This window comes from Lepisma saccharinum, chromosome 27, assembly GCF_977018435.1.
Source record: "Lepisma saccharinum chromosome 27, izLepSacc3.1, whole genome shotgun sequence".
Taxonomy (NCBI): Eukaryota; Metazoa; Arthropoda; class Insecta; order Zygentoma; family Lepismatidae; genus Lepisma; species Lepisma saccharinum.
Genome location: NC_139255.1, coordinates 37,977,360 through 38,002,333, shown reverse-complemented (window position 1 = coordinate 38,002,333; position 24,974 = coordinate 37,977,360). Strand labels below are relative to the sequence as shown.

General features: G+C 39.2%; 1 protein-coding gene across 6 annotated transcripts in view; it reads right to left on the bottom strand.

The window, feature by feature from the left end:
- The window catches only part of dysc (whirlin protein dyschronic), an 817,084-nt gene that overhangs the window by 364,719 nt on the left and 427,391 nt on the right, over positions 1 to 24,974 (bottom strand). For all 6 annotated transcript variants that reach the window (XM_083113360.1, XM_083113363.1, XM_083113365.1 and 3 more), the window contains one exon: positions 14,874 to 15,089. In XM_083113360.1, coding sequence (XP_082969486.1) covers positions 14,874 to 15,089 — 216 coding nt within the window. The remainder of the gene's footprint in view (positions 1 to 14,873; positions 15,090 to 24,974) is intronic.

The window sequence follows — 24,974 nt, the reverse complement described above, 5'->3', positions numbered from 1 at the left end:
AATTTCACTGTCCTACGTTCAAGCATAAACACGGGGCACGCAAAATGACGCAGACGTTTATATACAAAGCACCAATTCTTTCTACAACGTACCCACCTTACCGGATTCTGCGCAGAATTTCTCGATGTTTCTGCACAACACACCTGACACCCAACGAAACAACCCTCACTCCTCAAATCAGCGTTGCCAGTAACAGGAAGCAAAATATTCGACTTTTTAGAACGGATGATCGAAATAGTACCATCCTACCCTACTTAGTAAAAAGCCTACCCCGAAGAGTAAATGCTGTATTAATAGCAAAGGAAGGTTCGATATCTTATTAGTTACCTGGCTGGTGTCTTTGGCATGAACAGCACTGGGTGTCCGGTGACTTTTGGCTATACAGGGTGTATCATAAATAATAGCGCAAACTGACACAGGTGAAAGTACACGGTAATAGAAGCAAAAAAGTATCAGTAAACATGGGTCTGCAAACGAGCCGTTTACGAGATAATCGCGAATGTGTGATTACAAGCCGCCACTGACTTCATTGCTTGTAAACGTCGTCCTAGTTGGTAAAATACTAATAGTGTGTGGTTACAAGCCGTCATTGATTGCATTTTGTAAACACCAAGTGGTCCGAGGTTTGCTCTTTGTTTACAAAACAGAACATTTCCGAGAGGTGGCGTTCCAATCAAACAGAACATTCGCACACATTATTAGCATTTTACCAACTAGGACTACGTTTACAAATAATGAAGTCAGTGGCGGCTTGTAATCACACATTCGGGATTATCTCGTAAACGGTTCGTTTGCAGACCCATGTTTACTGAGACTTTTTTGCTTCTATTATCGTGTACTTTCACCTGCGTCAGTTTGCGCTATTACTTTTGAGACACCCTGTATAGTGTATCTTTTAGATCATAGTGCGCATCCAACTTTCATTTCGTGATCGATAGTATTGCGGTTCAATGCTTGCTTGTTCTGCGTCGGATGGACCACAAAACTAAAGTCTTTCCTATAAACTCAGTCTTCCCTTCTTTCTCAGCCCCACCAGAAACATAGAAAGGCTAACGCATCATCTTCCTCTCTCGAGACGGATATCCTAACACGAGTTCGCCATGAAAGAGAACCATTCTCTGCCTGTTTCTTACGGTTCTGGCAATCTCCCTCACGTGGCGCTGAACGAGAAGATATCAACGAACATTAGGTCGTCAGCGTAGGACAAGAAAGAAGGTTCAAAAAAAAAAGGGAGGAAAGATTAAAAAGAGTTCTGAACGCCAGCTGTCGGCAAAAGAAGACTCACTCTGCATAACGAATGACGTCAGCAAGTCATTCGTCCGAGGGGAAGGGGGAGAATTCCTGCCATCCGGGGTCTTAACAGTTCTGCCAGGCTGAAAGGTCGCGCTTTCCCTTCAAAATGACGTCATGAAGAGTCAGGGACGTAAACAGCAGGGTTGGCAAGCAAGAAAGTGTTGAGCTGTCAGATCCCAGAATATCAAGCCCGTTGAGTACAACGTCAATTGATTTATCGGAGAAAATCTTCAAGGAATTTTCTTCAATGTGATGGGATGGTAACAGTGAATATCTTGGCTTGTGTTCAAGAACAGGTTTTTCACAGTGTGCCGCCAATCTATCTGTCTCAGGCCCGTAGCCAGGGGGGGGGGGGGGCTCAGCGCCCTATAATATGTATGCAGTGAAGAATGAAAATGTAGAGGCACCCTTGACACTCTGTACCCCCTAGAGAAAGTGAAATATTGTGCATGATATATGAATATTTTCTTGTTTATAAACGTTTTCAGTTGATCTTACCTCGCGGAAATGTGTTATTGTGATGTAACGGCCCTGTGCAGATCGGTGATTCCAGAAGTATGACGCATTTATGTTTAACTGGTGGTTGACGACCAACCTGTGTGTAAGACTCTTGGGATGGAGAACGAAGGGGAATAAGAAAATTGTTAATGGTTGTGGACATTGACGATGTTGTGAAATGTAAGTTTATTGATAATTATGTCTGTAATATTTCAATTATTGGAGTTGGAAGATATTGTTTACTTGTTGTGTAATAATGAGTTGATTTTCCTGAAGGTAGAAGATTAAAATATCATCCATGTTTGAAGTTTTATTATTTGGAAACTGAGTTTCTGTGATTAGCCATTAAGTGAACATTAATGATAGTAACTGAACTTATTAAAGTTTTCTCACACGCATAATAGCGATGAAGAGTGAGTCGGTGTTTCTGTTTGTTGCCAGAAACTGAGGGGTCCATGTCGAAATCTTACACCCTCGAAGAGTCTCTTTTTAGTAGGCCTATTGGTTGCAGTTTTGCACAAGTTTTTGTTGCTTGTTAAATGAGTAGAAGATGTTTCCACTCTCTTTCCAGCATTACTTCCATACTTTGTGAAGTAATGTGTTGCACGCGTTACGGTAATGGAACTAAAACCGTATACCTTGCTGATCGAAATTGTACCATTTCCGCCGATCGATCGCACCACTTTGTGCATGGAAACAAATATTTCTGTAGTTCCCTCATCTCTCACCACATTGTTACCCATGTCACATGCTACAGCCAGCACATGCTGGTCCACGTTTGACTTGAATTTCACTGTCCTACGTTCAAGCATAAACACGGGGCACGCAAAATGACGCAGACGTTTATATACAAAGCACCAATTCTTTCTACAACGTACCCACCTTACCGGATTCTGCGCAGAATTTCTCGATGTTTCTGCACAACACACCTGACACCCAACGAAACAACCCTCACTCCTCAAATCAGCGTTGCCAGTAACAGGAAGCAAAATATTCGACTTTTTAGAACGGATGATCGAAATAGTACCATCCTACCCTACTTAGTAAAAAGCCTACCCCGAAGAGTAAATGCTGTATTAATAGCAAAGGAAGGTTCGATATCTTATTAGTTACCTGGCTGGTGTCTTTGGCATGAACAGCACTGGGTGTCCGGTGACTTTTGGCTATACAGGGTGTATCATAAATAATAGCGCAAACTGACACAGGTGAAAGTACACGGTAATAGAAGCAAAAAAGTATCAGTAAACATGGGTCTGCAAACGAGCCGTTTACGAGATAATCGCGAATGTGTGATTACAAGCCGCCACTGACTTCATTGCTTGTAAACGTCGTCCTAGTTGGTAAAATACTAATAGTGTGTGGTTACAAGCCGTCATTGATTGCATTTTGTAAACACCAAGTGGTCCGAGGTTTGCTCTTTGTTTACAAAACAGAACATTTCCGAGAGGTGGCGTTCCAATCAAACAGAACATTCGCACACATTATTAGCATTTTACCAACTAGGACTACGTTTACAAATAATGAAGTCAGTGGCGGCTTGTAATCACACATTCGGGATTATCTCGTAAACGGTTCGTTTGCAGACCCATGTTTACTGAGACTTTTTTGCTTCTATTATCGTGTACTTTCACCTGCGTCAGTTTGCGCTATTACTTTTGAGACACCCTGTATAGTGTATCTTTTAGATCATAGTGCGCATCCAACTTTCATTTCGTGATCGATAGTATTGCGGTTCAATGCTTGCTTGTTCTGCGTCGGATGGACCACAAAACTAAAGTCTTTCCTATAAACTCAGTCTTCCCTTCTTTCTCAGCCCCACCAGAAACATAGAAAGGCTAACGCATCATCTTCCTCTCTCGAGACGGATATCCTAACACGAGTTCGCCATGAAAGAGAACCATTCTCTGCCTGTTTCTTACGGTTCTGGCAATCTCCCTCACGTGGCGCTGAACGAGAAGATATCAACGAACATTAGGTCGTCAGCGTAGGACAAGAAAGAAGGTTCAAAAAAAAAAGGGAGGAAAGATTAAAAAGAGTTCTGAACGCCAGCTGTCGGCAAAAGAAGACTCACTCTGCATAACGAATGACGTCAGCAAGTCATTCGTCCGAGGGGAAGGGGGAGAATTCCTGCCATCCGGGGTCTTAACAGTTCTGCCAGGCTGAAAGGTCGCGCTTTCCCTTCAAAATGACGTCATGAAGAGTCAGGGACGTAAACAGCAGGGTTGGCAAGCAAGAAAGTGTTGAGCTGTCAGATCCCAGAATATCAAGCCCGTTGAGTACAACGTCAATTGATTTATCGGAGAAAATCTTCAAGGAATTTTCTTCAATGTGATGGGATGGTAACAGTGAATATCTTGGCTTGTGTTCAAGAACAGGTTTTTCACAGTGTGCCGCCAATCTATCTGTCTCAGGCCCGTAGCCAGGGGGGGGGGGGGGCTCAGCGCCCTATAATATGTATGCAGTGAAGAATGAAAATGTAGAGGCACCCTTGACACTCTGTACCCCCTAGAGAAAGTGAAATATTGTGCATGATATATGAATATTTTCTTGTTTATAAACGTTTTCAGTTGATCTTACCTCGCGGAAATGTGTTATTGTGATGTAACGGCCCTGTGCAGATCGGTGATTCCAGAAGTATGACGCATTTATGTTTAACTGGTGGTTGACGACCAACCTGTGTGTAAGACTCTTGGGATGGAGAACGAAGGGGAATAAGAAAATTGTTAATGGTTGTGGACATTGACGATGTTGTGAAATGTAAGTTTATTGATAATTATGTCTGTAATATTTCAATTATTGGAGTTGGAAGATATTGTTTACTTGTTGTGTAATAATGAGTTGATTTTCCTGAAGGTAGAAGATTAAAATATCATCCATGTTTGAAGTTTTATTATTTGGAAACTGAGTTTCTGTGATTAGCCATTAAGTGAACATTAATGATAGTAACTGAACTTATTAAAGTTTTCTCACACGCATAATAGCGATGAAGAGTGAGTCGGTGTTTCTGTTTGTTGCCAGAAACTGAGGGGTCCATGTCGAAATCTTACACCCTCGATTTCGCAGATGATTTTTTTAATGAAGATTATGTGCTGCTAATTGTGAATAATAAAATTCTGGAGCTTGAAATTGCGAGGTGGTTGCTGTGTTCAAATTCCGCACCGATTCCGGGCTCCGTCCCTGGGGTAATTACCCTTCCGCCTCCTACCGCTACCGCGGCCCCACCTTTCTATATAGAGTCACTTTTGAAGGTATGTTAGAAACTTGCCGGAGCCACCTGTCCGCAATACCATTTTTCCACTGAAACATTTAGGTATCAAAGAAATAAGGCTGCATTGAACCTCAAAAGGTAACTTACCTCTTTATCCCAAGTGCAGGTTGAATTGCGGGTCGAAGTTAATTTGAAAGTCCAAAAGAGAAGTAAGTCGTATGCCAAAAGTCTTTGTTGTCCTTTTCCACAGAATACTACCCTCCGCTTTCCGTACCATCATAGAAATAAGAAGTTGAAAATTATCCCATCCCACAAGTCATTCACAAAATACAACCCTCCCCTTTTCTGGCCTGCAGTTGCGAAATGAAATGTGCACAATGTTCCACAAGATAACGTATGTACACACGCTGAGGACACCGTTCAACAATATGTTGAATGATATTCCTCATCGCGTTTCGTCGCTGTTTTACATGCCTGTCAAACCACAAAAACTCATCCAGATACTCCTCCAAAAAATGCAACCACATTACACTCCTTTTCCGCCTGTGACATGAATTCATTATGGAAACCCTGAAAAGCCGTATAGACGTAAGGAACTTCAATATAAAAAATACGTAAGTTTCGTATCCGTAGATTAAAAAAAAAATACCTTCCGCGCTATTTAGAAACACCCATTGTTAAAATAAACTTATTTATTTGACGAAATTATTTGAAATATTTGTGAAATCGAGGGTGTAAGATTTGGGCACGGAGTCAAACTAAGAAGTCCGATTGAGTAGTCCGGTTGGGTGCGTCTGTTACCTTAGCGTGTTACTTTACCGTGAAGAACAGCCTGAAGGCTTCGGGCAAGTGAATCTATCACCCAAAACGACATTCCACAACAGCAGCTATAATTTTACATAGGTTAGGATTGTTAGGTTTGGTACCGATAGTTATTTTCGGCGTGTTCTTTCGCTATTTGAGTTGGAATAAAAGGATTTTAATAATACAAAGCGGCGAAAGTACTCCGAAATGGCAGGTTATTGCTTACGCGGGTCATACCTTGTGATCAAATATCTCCGTTATTTGTGTTTTCCGCGCGCAGGAACTAATAAAAATCTGTCGATTAATATAAATTTCAATGTAATTCTCGAGGAGGTACGGTGGGTAAACGGCTCCAATGTAGATAGCAGATATTACTTTGCTCACAACTTGAGGAAGGATAAATTCACAGAACATGAACAGCAGCTATTACATTCGTTCATCTTGTTCATGGGCAGAAGTAGCTGCAAGCATTTAGAAGATTCTCTAGACGTAAGAAAGTTCTTCCACAGAGGAACTTCTTTATCTGTACCTTCGCTGCGGCCTCCCGTTTGGACAGAAATCTGCGACTTTGACGTCATCATCCACATTCCTTCCGCATCTAAGTCAAGTTTTGGGAACAAAGGGGAGTTTTATTGATTCGGCCTTCACGTCAAGTACTGATGACCTATATCGCTGATAGGTAACAAACGTTAAACATATGTTTTAAATCTCTGAAGAATGAATTAGACAGTTTAATCTGCATATATTAACTACAAAGAGCCTAGTGACTAAAGTTATAACCCACACTTTCCTATCTTACTGTCAGTGGTTTAGCCTAGTCACTAATAGGATTAGCAGTTACGATCTAGTGTTGCCAACCCAGTACAATATTCCATAAAAGTAAATACCAGGGATATTTCACTCTTCCCCCTCTCTCTTTCTCTCTTCCTCTCTCAATGGAGAAGAAAGGAGAGAGAGAATAGAAAGGACAAAGAGAAAAGAAAATAAAGAAAGGAAAGGAGAAAGTGAGAGAAATGAAAGGACAAAGAGAAAATAAAGGATAAAGATAAAAGAAAAGACTAAGAGAAAGGAAGAAAGAAAGTGAAAGAGAAATGAAAGGAGAAAGAGAAAATAAAAATCAAAGAGAAAATAAAAATCAAAGAGAAAGGAAAGGAGAAAATAAAAGAGAAATGAATGGACAAAGAGAAAAGAAAAGACAAAGGAAAAGAAAAGGAAAGGAGAAAGTGAAAGATAAAAGAAAGAACAAAGAGAAAAGAAAATACAAAGAGATGGAAAGGAGAAAATAAAAGAGAAATGAAAAGAGAAAGAAAAGAAAATACAAAGAGATAGGAAAGGAGAAAGCGATAGAGAAATGAAAGGAGAAAGAAAATACAAGACAAAGAGAAATGAAAAGAGAAAAGACAAAGAGAAAGGATAGGAGAAAGAGAAATGAAAGCAGAGAGAAAGGAAATGAGATAGAGAAAGAAAAGACAGAGAAAGAAAGGAGAAAGGGAAAAGAAAGAGAAAATAAAGGAGAAAGAGAAAAGGAAGAGAAAAGAAAGGAGAAAGTGAGATAAAAATAATTCCTTCTTTCCTTCTATCATCTCTCTCTCTCTCTCAGGAAGAGGAGAGAGAAAGATAAATTCTCTCTATCTCTCCCTCTCTCCAGAGAAATGCAAAAGAGAAGAGATGGAGAGGAAAGAGAAAGAGGGAGGGGAAAGGGAAAGATAGTTCATTCTGCGATGGCGATTTCCCATGTTATATTTGTGGTGAAGGAGAGGCGTGTGGATGGAAATCCCGAAACCATACGACGGGCTCCGAGTTCCAATCCGATTCTCCCTTAATCCCCGTTGCAGACTAGTCGAATGCTACCATGTTGCGGAAGGCAGATCCTCTCTTGTCCCGACTGCCTGTGACAAGAGGTTTTTCTTAATTATCCAACCTTCGTGGGATTAGCGGGCCGGATGAAATTAGGTTTCCACGTCAAAGGACGTCAGAGGAAACGATGCCTTTTTTGTTTCCAGGAAATTAAACGAGCCGGAAAATATCCTTTGTCTGCTTTTTTATATTGCTCAAGTTTGGAAGAAAAGTGGACGAGATTTTTCTTCGATAATTAAGAAACTTAAGACTGTGTTGAGGCAAGAGTTGGAGGAGATGAAAATACCTTTAAAATCTTTACGGGAAAGTCGGAACATAAGCGTTAAAAGTGTATTTAGGATGGGATATTATCTTTTGTTAGTAAGATATGGAGAATTTGTCAAAAACAATTGAGACTTGACTACAGTTTAAAGTGCAACTAGCTCGAATCGAACTCAGGGTCCTCTTGATTATAAGACGAGTGCACAACAGATCTAATCTTATCACTCATGTCAATTCTCACTTCTTTCACAGCAAAGAAAACAACACAAAACGCATGTTCTTTACTGATCAAAATCAAGTATTAGATAATAATCAAAACTTAATTAGTTGGATCTAATTTGTAATCGAAACTTAATTAGTAAGATCTAATTTGTAATCAAAACTTAATTAGTAAGGTCTAAGTTGTAATCAAAACTTAATTAGTAAGATCTAATTTGTAATCAAAACTTAATTAGTAAGATCTAATTTGTAATCAAGACTTAATTAGTAAGATCTAATTTGTAATCAAGACTTAATTAGTAAGATCTAATTTGTAATCAAAACTTAATTAGTAAGATCTAATTTGTAATCGAAAGTTAATTAGTAAGATCTAATTTTTAATCAAAACTTAATTAGTAAGATCTAATTTGTAATCAAAACTTAATTAGTAAGATCTAATTTGTAATCGAAACTTAATTAGTTGGATCTAATTTGTAATCGAAACTTAATTAGTAAGATCTAATTTGTAATCGAAACTTAATTAGTAAGATCTAATTTGATTAGTTTACAAACTCCAAACTAGAAGAAATAATGAAAACGAAAATGATGTTAAAGAGGAAGTAAAAAGTAAACTTAATCCAGGAAGTAAATGTTACTTTACTCCTCAGAAACTGTTGTTCTCACGTCTAATAGTAAAAGTATACAAAACAGTATTTTTCTGTGCTGTATTATACAGGGTGAGTTTGAAATAAATAGACAGATTAAACTCTTTGAAAATCGAAAACTGTTCGTATTATCAGGAAGCATTTAATACCGTTTTATAGAGAAATTCTTCAGTTTACGACCTCCACTTTTAGTTTGTTTCCGTGACGTCAGCATCACGTAAGCGCCCTTGACGTCAGTCGAGCAATATGACCGCCAGCCAGGAAGAATAAGCTTTATGTGTGTTTGAATTTGCAAAAACAAATTCTGTTACTATCGTACAGCGTCGTTTTAGAACACGGTAACGTAAACAACCATCAAGAAGGCAGTCAGTCCATCTAGGAATGGGGCAAGAATTTGAGGAAAGTGATTGTCTGTGCAAGGGGAAAAGACGTGTTTAGGGAGAACAGGACGATCGCATTGATATCTGTCGTGTTACAAAAGGGTCACACATGGAACACTTGTAACATAGGCATGTAAACTTTAGGACATACCCTTCCAACCATGTAAGTATATCAGCCATGTTATTAAAACTCTTGTTTCTGTAAAACTTTGAAACTGTCTATTTTTTAAGGCTCACCCTGTATAAGTATGTGAAACATGGTCCTTTGCACTAAAGGAAGGACATAACAAGAAACCAAAACCTCTGGAAAATATTTGGACCTGTATCGCTTTATATTATCTCATAATGGTCGTAACTGAAGAGGTCGCGGGGACCAGGTAAGTCCATTTTCTGTCATAAGCGAAGTAGTGGTGTCATTTCCTGGCATGTCGATGCTGTGCTGGATTTTACAACACGCTTTCTTTTGTTTACATGCATTTGACACTTCCATTCATCATAGAGTTTTTTGTACCTATTCATTTACATATTGAGTAAAGCTTATCAAGTCAAAGTTCATGCAGGCCTGAAGCTTGAATTGATCTTCAGGGGGGCTCACTGGTTATCAGGGGGGGCTTTGTAAACAAAGTCAATTTTTTTAAAAAATGAACAGTACTGAATGAAAATGTGTGTTTGTGGGGAGGGGGTCATTAACTTCTATAAAATTTACAAATATCATGCAGATACTACATTTTTCTACGTCTTTTGAACCATCTCTTGAGGTGTTAATTGATTGATACTGAAATCATTCCTTACAGTAAAGGTTCGCAAATTTTTCGTTTCACGGCGCTCCTAGTGTTAAGATTTTTCTGCGGCGCCCTAGTCAAAATGGGGGGGCCTATCTTGCACTTGGAACGCGTAATTAGCGTGGTTAGGTTGCTTGCCTTAGTTAAAAAATATACACATATTTCAAATTCAGAAACATTTTACATGTAAATAGAACTAAATAAGCAAATATTTGGAACAATATAATCATTTCAGTGAAAATAATGTAACATTTCGCAGCAACCCTAAAACCCAGCCACGGCTCACCAGGGTGCCGCGGTGCACACTTTGAGAACCACTGCACACTCAATACTACTTTAGGTGATACAGATATGTTTATCACACACAAAAGAACGCACAATATTCAATCACATTGTCTACAGTATATTTCGACCCCGGCCGAAGCAATGACACTCCCCTTCGTTCCCAAATCTTAAGAGCTGTTGACCTTTGATGCAGATGCGAAGGGAATTTGCATGATTATATCAAAGTCACAGATTTCTGTCTAAACGGGAGGTCGCAACAGGGACAGTGAAGATACAGATGACGAACCCCCCTATGAAAGCACTTACAAAGTCTAGATAATCTTCTAAATACTTGCAGCTACTTAGACTTCAGCTCATAAACAAGATGAGCGAATGTAACAGCTGTTGTTCATGTTATGTGGATTAATCCTTACAATTGTCAGCTGTCTACATTTTCAATCCTCACTGGAAACAAATTACACAAAATAGATTTAACTAATGTCAAGGGGGGCTGATACCAGTGTCAAGGGGGGGCTGTGCCCCCTGACCACTGCCTGGCTACGGGCCTGAGTTCATGTGTCTGGGGTTTGGCGAGTTCCCTGACCATTAAATGAACCTCAACAGTCAAACTTTTACCATAGTCTGTTTTTGGTACACTTTATGCACAAATAGGCTAATCGGAACCGAAGAGCTTGAAATTGGATGCGAACCACTCCGCAGTTTACCTCTACGGGATATGGAACCCGGGACCGCATGCTTACAAGGTAACTACGTCATCGGTGAGGTTCTGTACCCCTTAAATCTATACCCAGATCTAATCCGCAATCCGAAGGCATTATATTCTCCACAATTGAAACCTTATTTTAAAAGCTTAAATTATCCTGCGCAACCAGCAACCACAGTTACAGGCCGGTGAATGGGATTGCCGGCTGTTCAGGATAAGCAGTCAGAAAATTGTTTAGCTGGCATTTCAAGGGAAGTCAAGCGTTCGCGGAAAACTAGGAGGGTTGTTCAATCGGCGGATGTTTTGTCTCCATCTCAACGGGAGCACTCGAAGTGGTCCTCGGAGAGAGAATAATTGTCCTAGCCAGTGTTGCCACAATATGAGGACACAAATTTCCCTTTGCAAGGGGCAAAATTTCCCTTTTTGGACCATTTTTTCCCTTCACGTAAGCAAATTATATAATAATAATAATTAGTAGTAGTAGTAATAGCAGCAGCATTATTTGTGGTGTTGGTGGAAGCAGTAGTAGCACGTAGTTAAGTATTCCGTTGAATTCGTTATTAGCATGAATAAAAAATATTTTAAGGAAATTTCTCATTTCAGTTCATCACTTCCTGACCAGATGTTCCAGGTTTGAATCCTGGTCAGGAATGCATTTAATCGTTAATCCTCATCGTTACTATTTATCCAAAGATGCATAAAAGCAACGTACAATAAACTTAAAGGAGCAGAAACAAGTAGGAATAGCAAAATATATTAAATAACATAAAAATGTGGATATGAAATTCGAAATTAACATAAACTTTAATAATGTAAAGTCAGATGACCTTAAAATTTCCCTGAAATTGTGGTATTTTTCATCGAAATTCCCTTTTCGCTAAAATTACGGTCCGAAATTCCCTGCAAAAGGGAAATTTCTCTATATGTGGCAACACTGGTCCTAGCCCCATCTTCTCTTCCCCTCGCTTTCTCTGCGCATGCGCACTGCATCTTGAGTCATTCAAATCAACGTGCTCATCGTACAAATGAAGAGTAATGAATGGACATAAACCCGCCTACAACTTCCATAAACTTTGTGTTTTATATCATGATAACGTTCCTTCTCTACTTCAAGGTTAATCGCGACTGTAAAGATGGACTGATGTAATAGGTGGCAAAAGCAAACACTGAACTTAGGGTCGTTGACCTCTCTCAAAAGTAAGCAGGGAGTGTGCGAGGTAAGAATGCTTGAAGAAAGCTGTCGCATTTGTGGTGAAGGCAAAACTGCTAATATGAGACACACTAATAATTGAAGACATACAGGGAATGGACAAAAACATCGAAACACCTGCGAGGAAAAGCCGGAATGCTGTTGCTAATAAGGTGCAGGATCGCCTTTACCTTCCAAAACGACCTGCAGTCTCCGAGGAATGGACAAATAAAAGTCGTGGATGGTGGATAATGGGATCTTGCACCATTCTTCTGTCTCTGTCACTCAGTGTACATTTTTGTCCACGCAGCTGTTTATCTGATGATCTCTTTCCGGACACACTATTATGTCATCATGATCTTGCATAGAGTCCCTCTCGATACGCCAAATAACATGGCTACTTTGGTAAGAGAATGATTTGCCCACTTTGAAACACTGTCAGCTCGGACATGATTCAGTATCAACTGCACTGCACGCCATCTACAGCGCAACTGTCGACTCCTACCAGTCCGACAGGATCCTATCTCACAGAGCCAAACAAAAGAATGTCGCACCGCGTCCGATTTCAAGTGGAAAAACTGCATCGATATCATCCGTTCCGATGTAGTGGTGTTTCCATATTTTTGTCCATCCCCTGTATGTCCACGAAACTTGTGTGGGTCTAGTAAACAAAGAGAAACTTTCAAACTTCATGTGAGTACTTTACTTTCATGTGTGTTCTTTGTAATTAGGTTAATTACCGAAGAAATAGAAAAATTGAACTCTGAAATTAAACCTTTTTAAAGGATAAAGCAATTTTGTGCTTACATGCAAGGCTGAAATTTCATATTTTTTTGGTGTTATTTCACACCAATTTATGTTTGTTTTTTAATTAAAATAAAATGAATAATTTTCAAACTATTCTTTATTAAATTCTGTGGGCCTTATTGGACATCGGGTAAGGGCATTATTTGGAACAGCTGTTCTAAAATAACCATGTTTGTAGGTGTTCACAAAATAATTCATTACAGCTACATAATTTTACAAATTTTAATATTGGCGGTTTACAGTCAACACATGTTGGCTTATTTTTTTAAAGTTTTATCTTGCTTAGAAAATTACAAGAACTTACCAAACTTTAGGTGAGCCATATAGGAAAATGTTATGAGTTGAACACTAACTAACTCTCTAGCCTTCTTAAACCCGAAGGTTCATGGCTGCAGCAACACAGGCCTTCCATCTGTCCCTATCTTGAGCAAGATCTATATACTCTTTTCCATCCCTACCGATTTCCTTTATGTTCTTCTCAACGTTATCCCCCCATCTGTCTTGGCCTTCCTACAGGTCTCTTACCATCAGGTTTCCCAACAAGAATCCTGTAAACTCCTCTTTCCTCTCCCATTCGTGCCACATGGCCTGCCCACCTAAGTCTTCTTGATTTAATCATTCTAATAATGTCTGGACATGAATACAAATTATGTACTTCTAAATTATGTAACCTTCTCCACTCACCTGTCTCCTCATCCCTTTTAGGTCCAAATATTTTCCTAAGGATCTTATTTTCAAATACTCTCAATTTATGTTCCTCTTTCATTGTAAGGGATCAAGTTTTGAGTTGAACACATCAAATGTAATTCACATTTATACGATAAGAATAGTAGAGTACGACAATCTCTCATTATTATAGAAACTAAATTTGGGGAACATGACCCCAATCAACCCTTCCTGGATACGCGTAAACGTAGACGTATAAGTGCGTATTGTAAAGCGGAAAAGAGGTTTCTTCCAATAATCTTCAAAATCCACACCTGAAAATATTACACACATTTATTTTCATGCTCGAAGCTAAAATAGAGTAAAACGCAATTTACAATACTGTGATTTAAGAAACTATGTGTTAGCGCTGGGTGAATGGAGTTATTTATTATTTACAAATGATTTTGGTTTCGAAGGTTATTGGGAATGTATTCTCCTCATGATGGCATGCAAAGCATCTCCAGCTGAAACAAATTGCGTTAAAAACAGAAAATCTATTATATTCCTCATGGTCTCTATTGAAAGATGACCTCTGCTGCCCTACGACCATAACTGTCTTCATCAGAAGGGGCCACTCATCTATGTAGTATATAAGACCCGAACGAAAATTGTGTAAAATGAGAAAGCACCAAATCTTAACATTACTTGATCCAGTTTCTTTCAGCTGGAATGATTTACAAGACAATTCAAATTGATTGCCTTCATTTTTCAAATGAAACCGCCGCGGAACTGATAACTCAAAAATTTTATTTGGCAACGCTCCACACGCCGCATTGATACTTGTGAGATTAGAAGGGCACATGTCAAAATAACAACAGTTCGGTGTTAATTCTATATGTACTAAAAACCTTCAAGTTGCGCTTCATGTTCTGTAGATTCCATTTTAAAAATGGAAAATCAACTCTCGTACAATAATTTTGAATCACTCTGTATTTTACATTGTTTATCTGCATTCTACATATTTCTGATTCTAAAAAAAAGCTTGTAGGAGGTATCGTGACATCTCAAACCTACCCGAAATAGTGCTTTTTATTATTTGTGAAACCATATTTATACAATAGAAAAGATATGTGGAATAGGAATAATACACATGTGATTTATCCCGAGATAGAATATCAGGATTCTTCTAAAAGAGTCTCTTTCTTGGAAGTAGTGAGACAGGCCTAAGGCATCAAGTAATGCTTTTCAGTAGTCACAAATATGGCTGAAAATAGAGAATTGTAAAAATGACTCACCTTTCTGGTGGTTTTGTCCTTGGGGTATCTCCCGAAGCTCCACCGCGGGGGAGGAGCAGGCACAGGTGTGGCTTTCACATATTCCGAGGGCGGGGAGACAGGTCTTCCCTGGCGGTCCATCCAGGAATACGTCTGCCGAACGATCCACGGGCCAGCGTGGCTTGTTATAGGCGTACTCCTCACCGTCATCGACATCTTCCGACACGACTTCAGCATCTGAAACGAGGGGGAGAAAAAGGTCACGTTCGCTCTTTGAAGTCTCTCCACTGAAGTTGGGAAGGGACAGCTAGTGATGGAGAACGCTCGATAAAAGCTACGTTGCACAAAGTTACGTTCTACAGACTAAGTCTACATCTCTAAGTGACACCTTTATGCACACACTCATTTTTCCAAAACCAAATTCCCTGATTTTTCCACACAATTTTAAATAACTATTTCCAAACCACTTTATAATGATTTAACGTAACAACTGTTATTCCTTCAACTTCCCATATTAAAAAGAAAAAAACTGTTGGGTTTAATTACAAAATATGAAAATAAAATTACACATTCTTTTTTTTCAAATAAGAAAACGATTGGGGGAAAAAGTGAAATATGTTTTCAGTTTTCAATCCTGGCAAGCAAAGAACGCATTAAACCGATTTGGAGTTAAATGATTTAGAGGAGGAACAGAAAGCAACATGTCCTTTGAAATGAAATTTCGAACTCGAAGTGTGTTTCAGAACAGATCTTACAAAAATATGCATTGGAATGTGGTCGCGAAGTATGGTGAAATTATGTTTCTAAAGGAGTGGCGTTGCTGTCAAGGGGTTGTTTGAGGTTATTAACATTATTTGATTTGTAAAATACACTATTGCTGATACAAATATTTACAACACTAGAATTCTTTGTTGAAAATGGTATAATTTTTAACCGGCCAATGGCACCTTTAGTATCTTTTCTTCCATACATAATTGTAAATTACTTCTTGTGTAGTTTAAATTGTGTGTAGCTATTATTGAAGGACTCGGGGTGTAAAACATGGCAAGTGACATTTTGGTAATTTTTGAGTTACAAAGTAAAATGTTCCATCCTTCAATTTTCGAGTGAAATTGCCATGTCATACAATTTGCATTGGACTCGGTGAAGCCTTATGAAATTGGTCAACACAACAGGAATTTATCTACAGTATAGCTTTTAATAACCTTTTTCTTGAACTCAGAAATGACCAAATGCCACCAAGTTTTACACCGATCCCTTCATATAATATACAAGATAATGTAATCTACGCTTATACATAGCACATTAAGAAGTTGACAGTCTACAGCAATCTACATGTAATGTCCACGTAATTTACACTGACGAGTAAACAATACAAAATAATGCTGTTTTGAACGACAAAAATGCCGTTTTAAACACTGCCAGTTGCAAAATCAAAATTCTCGTGGATATAAACCAGGTTTTGTTAACCCGCCGTATTGAAACAAAAAGCGATCATATGCACGTATGGACTGCAGAGCAAGCAGAGACACTGTAGCGTTCTAAAACAGGCGGAAAGGAAGGAGTAAGCAAGGCAGGGGGCTTCGTCGGTCGCGTTCGTGCAGTGGGAAACATCTCGTCTTCTGATTCGTGAGCAACAGTGCAGTGTGGCTTTGCAATGGCAGAAGAAGCAGGGCGTGGATCCATGAGAAAGTGGACGCCTTCTCCCGCAGTATATTTACCTCTCAACTCAAGGAGATCCCTCACTCCACACTGTACCAGCAGTGTGCACGCAGGAGCACCCGCTGGCCTCCACAAGTGCAAGTGACTTGCTCTAGCTTGATATATACTAAAGCTTGCCAAATCCGGATAAAAATTTATCCAGATATCGGATAGATTTGTATCCGGATAAAATCTTATCCAGATATCGGATAGTTTTCTATCCGGATAAAATCTTATCCAGATATCGGATAGTTTTCTATCCGGATAAAATCTTATCCAGATATCGGATAGTTTTCTATCAGGATAAAATCTTATCCAGATATCGGATAGTTTTCTATCCGGATAAAATCTTATCCAGATATCGGATAGTTTTCTATCCGGATAAAATCTTATCCAGATATCGGATAGTTTTCTATCAGGATAAAATCTTATCCAGATATCGGATAGTTTTCTATCCGGATAAAATCTTATCCAGATATCGGATAGTTTTCTATCCGGATAAAATCTTATCCAGATATCGGATAGTTTTCTATCCGTATAAAATCTTATCCAGATATCGGATAGTTTTCTATCCGGATAAAATCTTATCCAGATATCGGATAGTTTTCTATCCGAATAAAATCTTATCCACATATCGGATAGTTTTCTATCCGGATAACATTTTATCCAGATATCGGATATTTTTCTACCCGGATTTCAAATATCCAGATATCCGCATTATCAGAAATGTCCGGATGTGCGAATGTGCGCATTAAACGGACAGTTTTATCGTCTGTCCGTTTTACGAACTATCCACATATTCCTTTATTCGTTGTTCGCATTACACTGTACGGATTTTCTACAAATACTTCATCAAATCTGTAATATCCGGAGATCCGAATTATTCGTTGTATCCGAAACGGATATCGGATATCCGTTACATGGATTTGTGGCCATCCATAGTATAAAATGTAACTTTCCTCTACGTCACCGTGACCCTCCCTCATCCAACGCTAAAACGGAAGACCGAAACGAGCTTTGCCAACCTATCAGGAAGCAACGTCGAACACAGAGGTCTGTTAACCTTCGGATAGGGTTTTATCCAGAGTTAATACTTTACAAGTTAAATTACAAGTTTGAAACTTGTTTCCTATTCTGCTCTTGCGGAGAGTTATTTCGTATTGTGCCGCGGCCCACCGGACTTGGCACAGGTATTTTTCACCAGTTACTTCATGTTGTTACGCTGTCTTCGGTATAATAAGTATGGATTTCAAGGTGGTCTCATATATGTTGGACCACAGGCATGACATGCACTGTTACGTCAAACGAAATAACTTATGACGTCTTTAAATATTCAGTATATTAAAAATTAAATGAAGTTAAACAAGTGTCTCGTTCTCTGTGAACTCTTTAATCTAGCGAACATTAATGGTAGACACATGTACAATATCCACCTTGGTAGATTCAGCCCACAATCATCTTTTTCATTTTCAAATATCACAGTATTGGTATGATAGACTAAACTACATTTAAACATGGAGATAATGACTATGCTCACTTAAGTTTCAATTTCACTACGTCTGTCACTTCACGATCCATATTTGTGGTCCCACTACCACAGACAAAATACGGTTATACGTGTACTATTGGGCTTCTAACGTATTTGTTTTGTTGCCTGTTCGAGGGTTACTCGCACGAACGAACAATTCCGTACGGTATCTGGCGTCGTTCGTGCGAACTATTTCGCACTCTAGCAAAATCATCTCCCTACTGCACTCTACTGTCGCCTCGGTCTGTTTGTCGCGCATGCGCAGTGAATGTTTCCTTACAGATCAAAGCATCGTTTCTCAACCTATGGGGCGCGACCCACTTCTGGGTCCCGAGGGGGCGTTTGGTGGGTCGGCAAGTCTGCCTCGAAAATTTATTTTCTGTCTTAAAAACCTATTATATTTAAATTACTAAGGAATATTGTTATAACAATTTAAACCACTGTTGTACGTAGTCAAACATCCATACCCTGTCCCAGCTAACTGTAGAGCAGGGCCGCGCATATCGGCAGAGGAGGAGGAAGAGGAAAATCGAGTGGTGAAAGCGCAGCGTTGCCAACCGTACGGTCCTGACCGTACATGTATGGACGTAAGGTCCAGACCATAGTCCGTACGCTAAATGCACGGCTTGTCAAAATTTGCTCTTGCAGTTTTATCCCTAACATTTCCCTAAGAAATTCTTAAACCAATCGTACGGACCTGGAGTGCTGTGGGCCAATAACCCGCACACTTTAAATCACACTATTAAAGAAACATCAACAAGAGGAAGCCGAACTGATTCTAAGACGACGACATTTGGCCTGAAAAGGGCAACGAGAATTGGAATATGGAATGTAAGAACCCTGCGGGAGAGTGGAAAACTACGGCAGGCAGTGGCCTGCATGAAGAGCTATTGTCTGAGCATCCTAGGTATAAGTGAAGTCAGATGGCCAGAGTTTGGAGAGGTAAATACCCATGAAGGAGTTACATTCATATATTCTGGAAGACCTGAGGGTGAAGGTGTGAGCCGTGATGGTGTGGGTATATTGATGGACAAGGAAGCAAAAAGGAGCCTTATTCAATGGTATCCAGTGTCTGCGAGGATAATTGTGGCACATTTCAAAACCAATATCAGAAACATCGTTATGATCCAGTGTTATGCACCCACAGAAGTAGCAGAGCCTGAAGAGAAACAAGAGTTTTATAGGCAGCTCAACGAAACAATAAAGAAGCAAAAAAGGAAGGATATCATAATAATTGGAGGAGATTTAAACGCAAAGCTTGGGCATGACAACGAAGGCCTTGAGCATGTGATGGGTAAACATGGTTTAGGAGACCGAAATGAGAATGGACAACTTTTTGTGGACTTTTGTGCTAGCCATGAATTAGTCAGTCGGTAACGCGTCTGACTACCATGCTCAAGGTCCCGGGTTCGATCCCCGGCCGGTTCAAATCCGGGAACTTTTCTAACGGTGGAAGCGGCCCCGGCGCCTACCCAGCGTCGAATAACATGGGTACCTGGGGGAAACCCTGGGGGGTAAAGGCGGTCAGGGACGTGATGCTGATCACATCACCCCCACTCACGACCGGATCAAGAAAGTGTGGGGCGTTACCCCCACACCCCCTATACGCCTTCATGGCGTGGTGCTATGCACAGGGGAACACTTTACCTTTACCTTTTATGAATTAGTTATTGGTGGTACTATATTTCCTCACAAGAAATGCCATAAGGTAACGTGGGTATCACCAGACCATAGAACAGAAAACCAGATAGACCACGTGGCAATTGGACGGAGGTGGCGACGTTCGCTACAGGATGTAAGAAACAAGAGAGGTGCAGACATTGGGAGTGATCATCATTTGGTAGTGGCTAACTTTAAAATGAAAATTCAAGCTCAGAAGAAGAGAATGGAACAGACAAGGAAGCGGTATGATGTTAGTAAATTGAAGGATAAGAATCTCCAGGAAACCTTCAGGATTGAACTGAGAAATCGGTTCCAAGTATTGACCGATGAAAGTGAGCAGAATGAAACAATTGAAAGAGAATGGACAAAAATTCGATCTGCCTTCACAGAAGTAAGTGAAAAGGTTCTGGGCTTCAAGGATAGGAGGAAAAAAGATTGGATGTCTCTGCAGACCTGGGAAAGGATTAATGAGCGAAAAGTAATTAAGGAGGCAATGAACTCAAGCAGGACAAGGGCAAGGAAGGCAGAATTGCAAACAAAGTATACAGAGAAGGATCGAGAAGTAAAGAGTAGTGTTCGTAGGGATCAAAGAAATTGGGTAGACAATCTGTCTCAGCAGGCGGAGGAAGCAGCAAAAAAGAGGAATCTTAAAGAACTATACAACATCACAAAAGTTCTGTCAAGGAAACAGATGCAGAGAAATCGACAAGTGAGAAGTGAAGATGGTACCCTCCTTACGAATACTGAGGACCAACTGAAACGTTGGAAGGAGCACTTCTCTGCAACCCTTAATCGCTCTGTGGATGCTCAGATAGACCAGGGGGAAGAGGAAGATGATAATGATGGTGATGTTGGCCCCAGTGTAAGAATTAGGACGGATGTTCCAACAGTAGGAGAGATTAAACAGGCTCTGAGAGAGGTACGTAATTGTAAAGCAGCTGGTGTCGACAACATACCACCGGAAGTGCTGAAAAGTGATATAAACACCACAGCAAATATGTTGCAGCCCTTATTTGAGAAGATATGGATAGAGGGAGTGATGCCTAAGGACTGGAGGAGTGGCCTGTTGGTGAAGCTACCGAAAAAAGGGGATACATCAAAGTGTGACAACTGGAGAGGTATAGCACTTCTGTCCATTCCGAGTAAGATCTTCACTAGAGTTATCCTAAACAGAATTAAGGAGCATGTTAACTTGAGACTCAGAAGAGAACAGGCAGGGTTTCGACCAAATCGCTCCTGCATTGATCAAATTAACACCTTGCGGATAATTTTGGAACAATGTATAGAATGGTCATCTCGTCTCTATACAGTTTTCGTTGACTTCGAGAAAGCATTTGTCTCGGTCAACAGAAATGCAATGTGGAAGGAAGTGAAACGATATGGAGTGCCCACAAAAATTCTTGATCTTATCCGAGAAACTTATCGTGATTATACATGTAGAGTTATACATGAAGGCCGTGTATCTGAACCAATAGATGTGCAGTCTGGAGTGAGGCAAGGTTGTATATTATCACCTACGATGTTCCTGATCGTGATCGATGCAGTGATGCGAAATGTAATAGGAGGGAAAAGACGTGGTATCCAATGGGGATTGAATAACAGACTAGAAGACCTTGATTTTGCAGACGATTTGTGCTTCTTATCTGAAGCACATGGTGATATGCAAACAAAACTAGCAGATCTGATAGAAAGTGCAAAAAAAGCAGGACTTGTGATTAACTCCAAGAAGACCAAGGCACTGAGGATTAACTCCACAAAAACAGACCCGTTTAATATTGGTGAAGAGATTATTGAAAATGTGGATAGCTTTACTTACCTGGGTAGTGTGGTGGCAAAAGACGGAGGGGCGGCACAGGATGTTTCTCAACGAATCCAAAAAGCAAATGGCACCTTTGTGAGGCTCTATCCAGTATGGAAAAACAAGAAGATATCTATGAAGACCAAACTTCGTATTTTTCGAAGTAATGTTAAGTCTGTACTGTTGTATGGGTCTGAGACATGGAAAGTAACAAAAACGATTACCTCTAAATTACAGACCTTCATCAATCGCTGCCTGAGAAAAATTTTGAATATCTTTTGGCCAGAAGTGATTCAAAACCAAGAACTTTGGAGAAAATCTGGAGAAACCGAGGTGTCCATACAAATAAAGCGGCGAAAATGGAATTGGATAGGGCATACGTTGAGGAAGGAAAATGAGGCTGTCGAGAGAGAGGCACTAGACTGGAACCCGCAGGGAAGAAGGAAAAGAGGGAGGCCTAGACAGACGTGGCGAAGATCTGTTCACGCTGAGGCCTTGGAGGAAGGAAAGAGCTGGAATGCAGTGAAGAGAATTGCCGTCAGTAGGACCAGGTGGAGATGCTTTGTTGATGCCCTATGTTCCACAGGGAACAACAGGAATTAAGTCAAAGTAAGTCACGGACCTGGAGACAAAAATTTGGTCCGTTTGCCATGTGCGTTCGGTATTATCCCTTTCAAAAGTTTGCAACGCTGCATAGCGAAGGAGGAAATCGGGTAACTCCCGTCGCGCATTACACAATCCCGTTTCTCTCACTGTTCATTGGTGGAGCCGTCTCGCGTCACTACTTGCGCAGAGACTTGTTCTCGTTCGCCTGGTCTACAGTTAGCTGGTACGGAGTTTACATTTCTGTTGTTCGCGTTCTATCATTGCTTTTTACCGGCATCTCTCTGATGTTGAACTCAAGCGAATCGGTATCTGTCGATTTAGTTTCGGTCGCAGCAATGAGTTCTGAATAGGTGAGTATCCTGAACTTTCGGATGAGGCATTAAAGTTGCTCATGTCGTCCTCCACCTCATATTTGTGTGAAAACGGACTTTCATCTCTGATTCAAGTAAAAAGCAAATACAGAGATAGACTTGACGCGCACTCAAGATTTACAACTTACGTTAACCACCATTGAACCCAACGCACCTCAGATTATACGGAAAAGGCAGCCCCAACAGTCACATTTGTTCGCAGAGTAAAAAAAAAAGTAGTTTTCAATTTCAGCATGTGCGTTTAGTTAGATGTTTGACTACCGTAAATTACATATTTCCTTTTCTAGAATAAAGTATGTGTAATTTGTTTAAGCAAGCGTAAAAGAGGCCTTCTTAACCCTGGAATCAGACTGTGGGGTCAATTCTGACCCCATTAAAAAAAAAGTTGCATTTAGAATTTTTTTCAACAACATATACGACAGCACGTGACTTTGTCAAAAAGGATGTTAGGTGTCAGGTGCTGGTGTGAAATGTGAAGATTTTTTTTTTGTTTCCCGTGAATTATTGGCTGTTTTTGTTAGTGGGGTTGAATTTTACCCCAGTGTCTGATTTGTGTTACAAAAGTTTTTTTGTGCTGATTAATGTAACAAAGCATGTTTTGTAACATTGAAGGTTCAATATGTTAATGTAGGTACCTCAGGTTGTGAAAAATATACTGTAATGCAACAGTTATCAATTGGTGTCATTTACTGAAATAATATACAGAAGTTAACGAAAAAACCATTAGGGGTAAATTTGACCCCACAGTCTGATTTACATAATAAAAATACAGTCTGAACTGAGGGTTAAAACACTCGATGTTAGCAAAAATATGATTATAGACTGGGTGCACACCCCTACAAGCAATTCTGCCTGCGCCCATGCGTATGGGTCCCTTGAAATGTAATATACTTCAAAGTGGGCCCCGGATTAAAAATGGTTGAGAGCCACTGGATGGACTAAAGGCACGGACTTGTGTGGCTTCTCGCTTGTCACTTCGGTCTGAAAGCTCCCTTACTCGCAATGTTGTTCTCTTCTGTTTATTCCACTTTAATACTAATTAATTTATATTTATTTCTGTTGTTGACTCAACGACAACAACTATGCTGCTTCTGCATATTGTTGCAATGCGCTGCCACCTGACGCTATCTCGTGTGCGACATACAACAGCTTTAAAAGGGTAGTAAGAAAAGTACTTCTAGATGATCAGGGACAGAACCTCAGTACACATGATTAGATTCAGCATGCTTAAGTTGAAATCAAAACAAAAAAAACGAGAGCAGATTTGAACCCAAGACGAACATTTTGATGTGTGTGAATGAGTAAAATTGTCTTTATCTTTTTAGTCTTAATTACTGAATTCATAATCATAATCAATTCATTATAATTCATAATTACTTTGATGTGTGTGAATGAGTGAAATTGTCTTTATCTTTATAGAGTGTTAATTACTGAATTCATAATTATAATCCATAATTATTTTGATGTGTGTGAATGAGTAAAATTGTCTTTACCTTTTTAGTGTTAATTACTGAATTCATAATTATAATTCATAATTATTTTGATGTGTGTGAATGAGTAACATTGTCTTTATCTTTTTAGAATGTTATTTACTGAATTCATAATTATAATTCATTCATTAAAGGTAAAGTGCTCCCCTGTGCTTAGCACTACGCCATGAAGGCGTATAGGGGGTGTGTGGGTAACGCCCCACACTTTCTTGATCCGGTCGTGAGTGGGGGTGATGTGATCAGCATCACGCCCAATCCATTCATTATAATTCATAATTACTTTGATGTGTGTGAATGAGTGAAATTGTCTTTATCTTTTTAGAGTGTTAATTACTGAATTCATAATTATAATTCATAATTACTTTGATGTGTGTGAATGAGTAAAATTGTCTATCTTTTTAGTGTTAATTACTGAATTCATAATTATAATTCATAATTGTTTTGACGTGTATGAATGAGTAACATTGTCTTTATCTTTTTAGAATGTTAATTACTGAATTCATAATAATAATAAAATAATTAATTAATTAAAATTCATAATTACTTTGATGTGTGTGAATGAGTAAAATTGTTTTTATCTTTTTAGAGTGTTAATTACTGAATTCAAAATTATAATCCATTCATTATAATTCATAATTACTTTGATGTGTGTGAATGAGTAAAATTGTCTAATTTTTAGAGTGTTAATTACTGAATTCATAATTATAATTCATTCATTATAATTCATAATTACTTTGATGTGTGTGAATGAGAAAAATTGTTTATCTTTTTAGAGTGTTAATTACTGAATTCATAATTAAAATTCATAATTACTTTGATATGTGTGAATTATTAAAATTGTCTTTATCTTTTTAGTGTTAATTACGGAATTCATAATTATAATTCATAATTATTTTGATGTGTGTGAATGAGTAAAATTGTCTATCTTTTTAGAATGTTAATTACTGAATTCAAAATTATAATCCA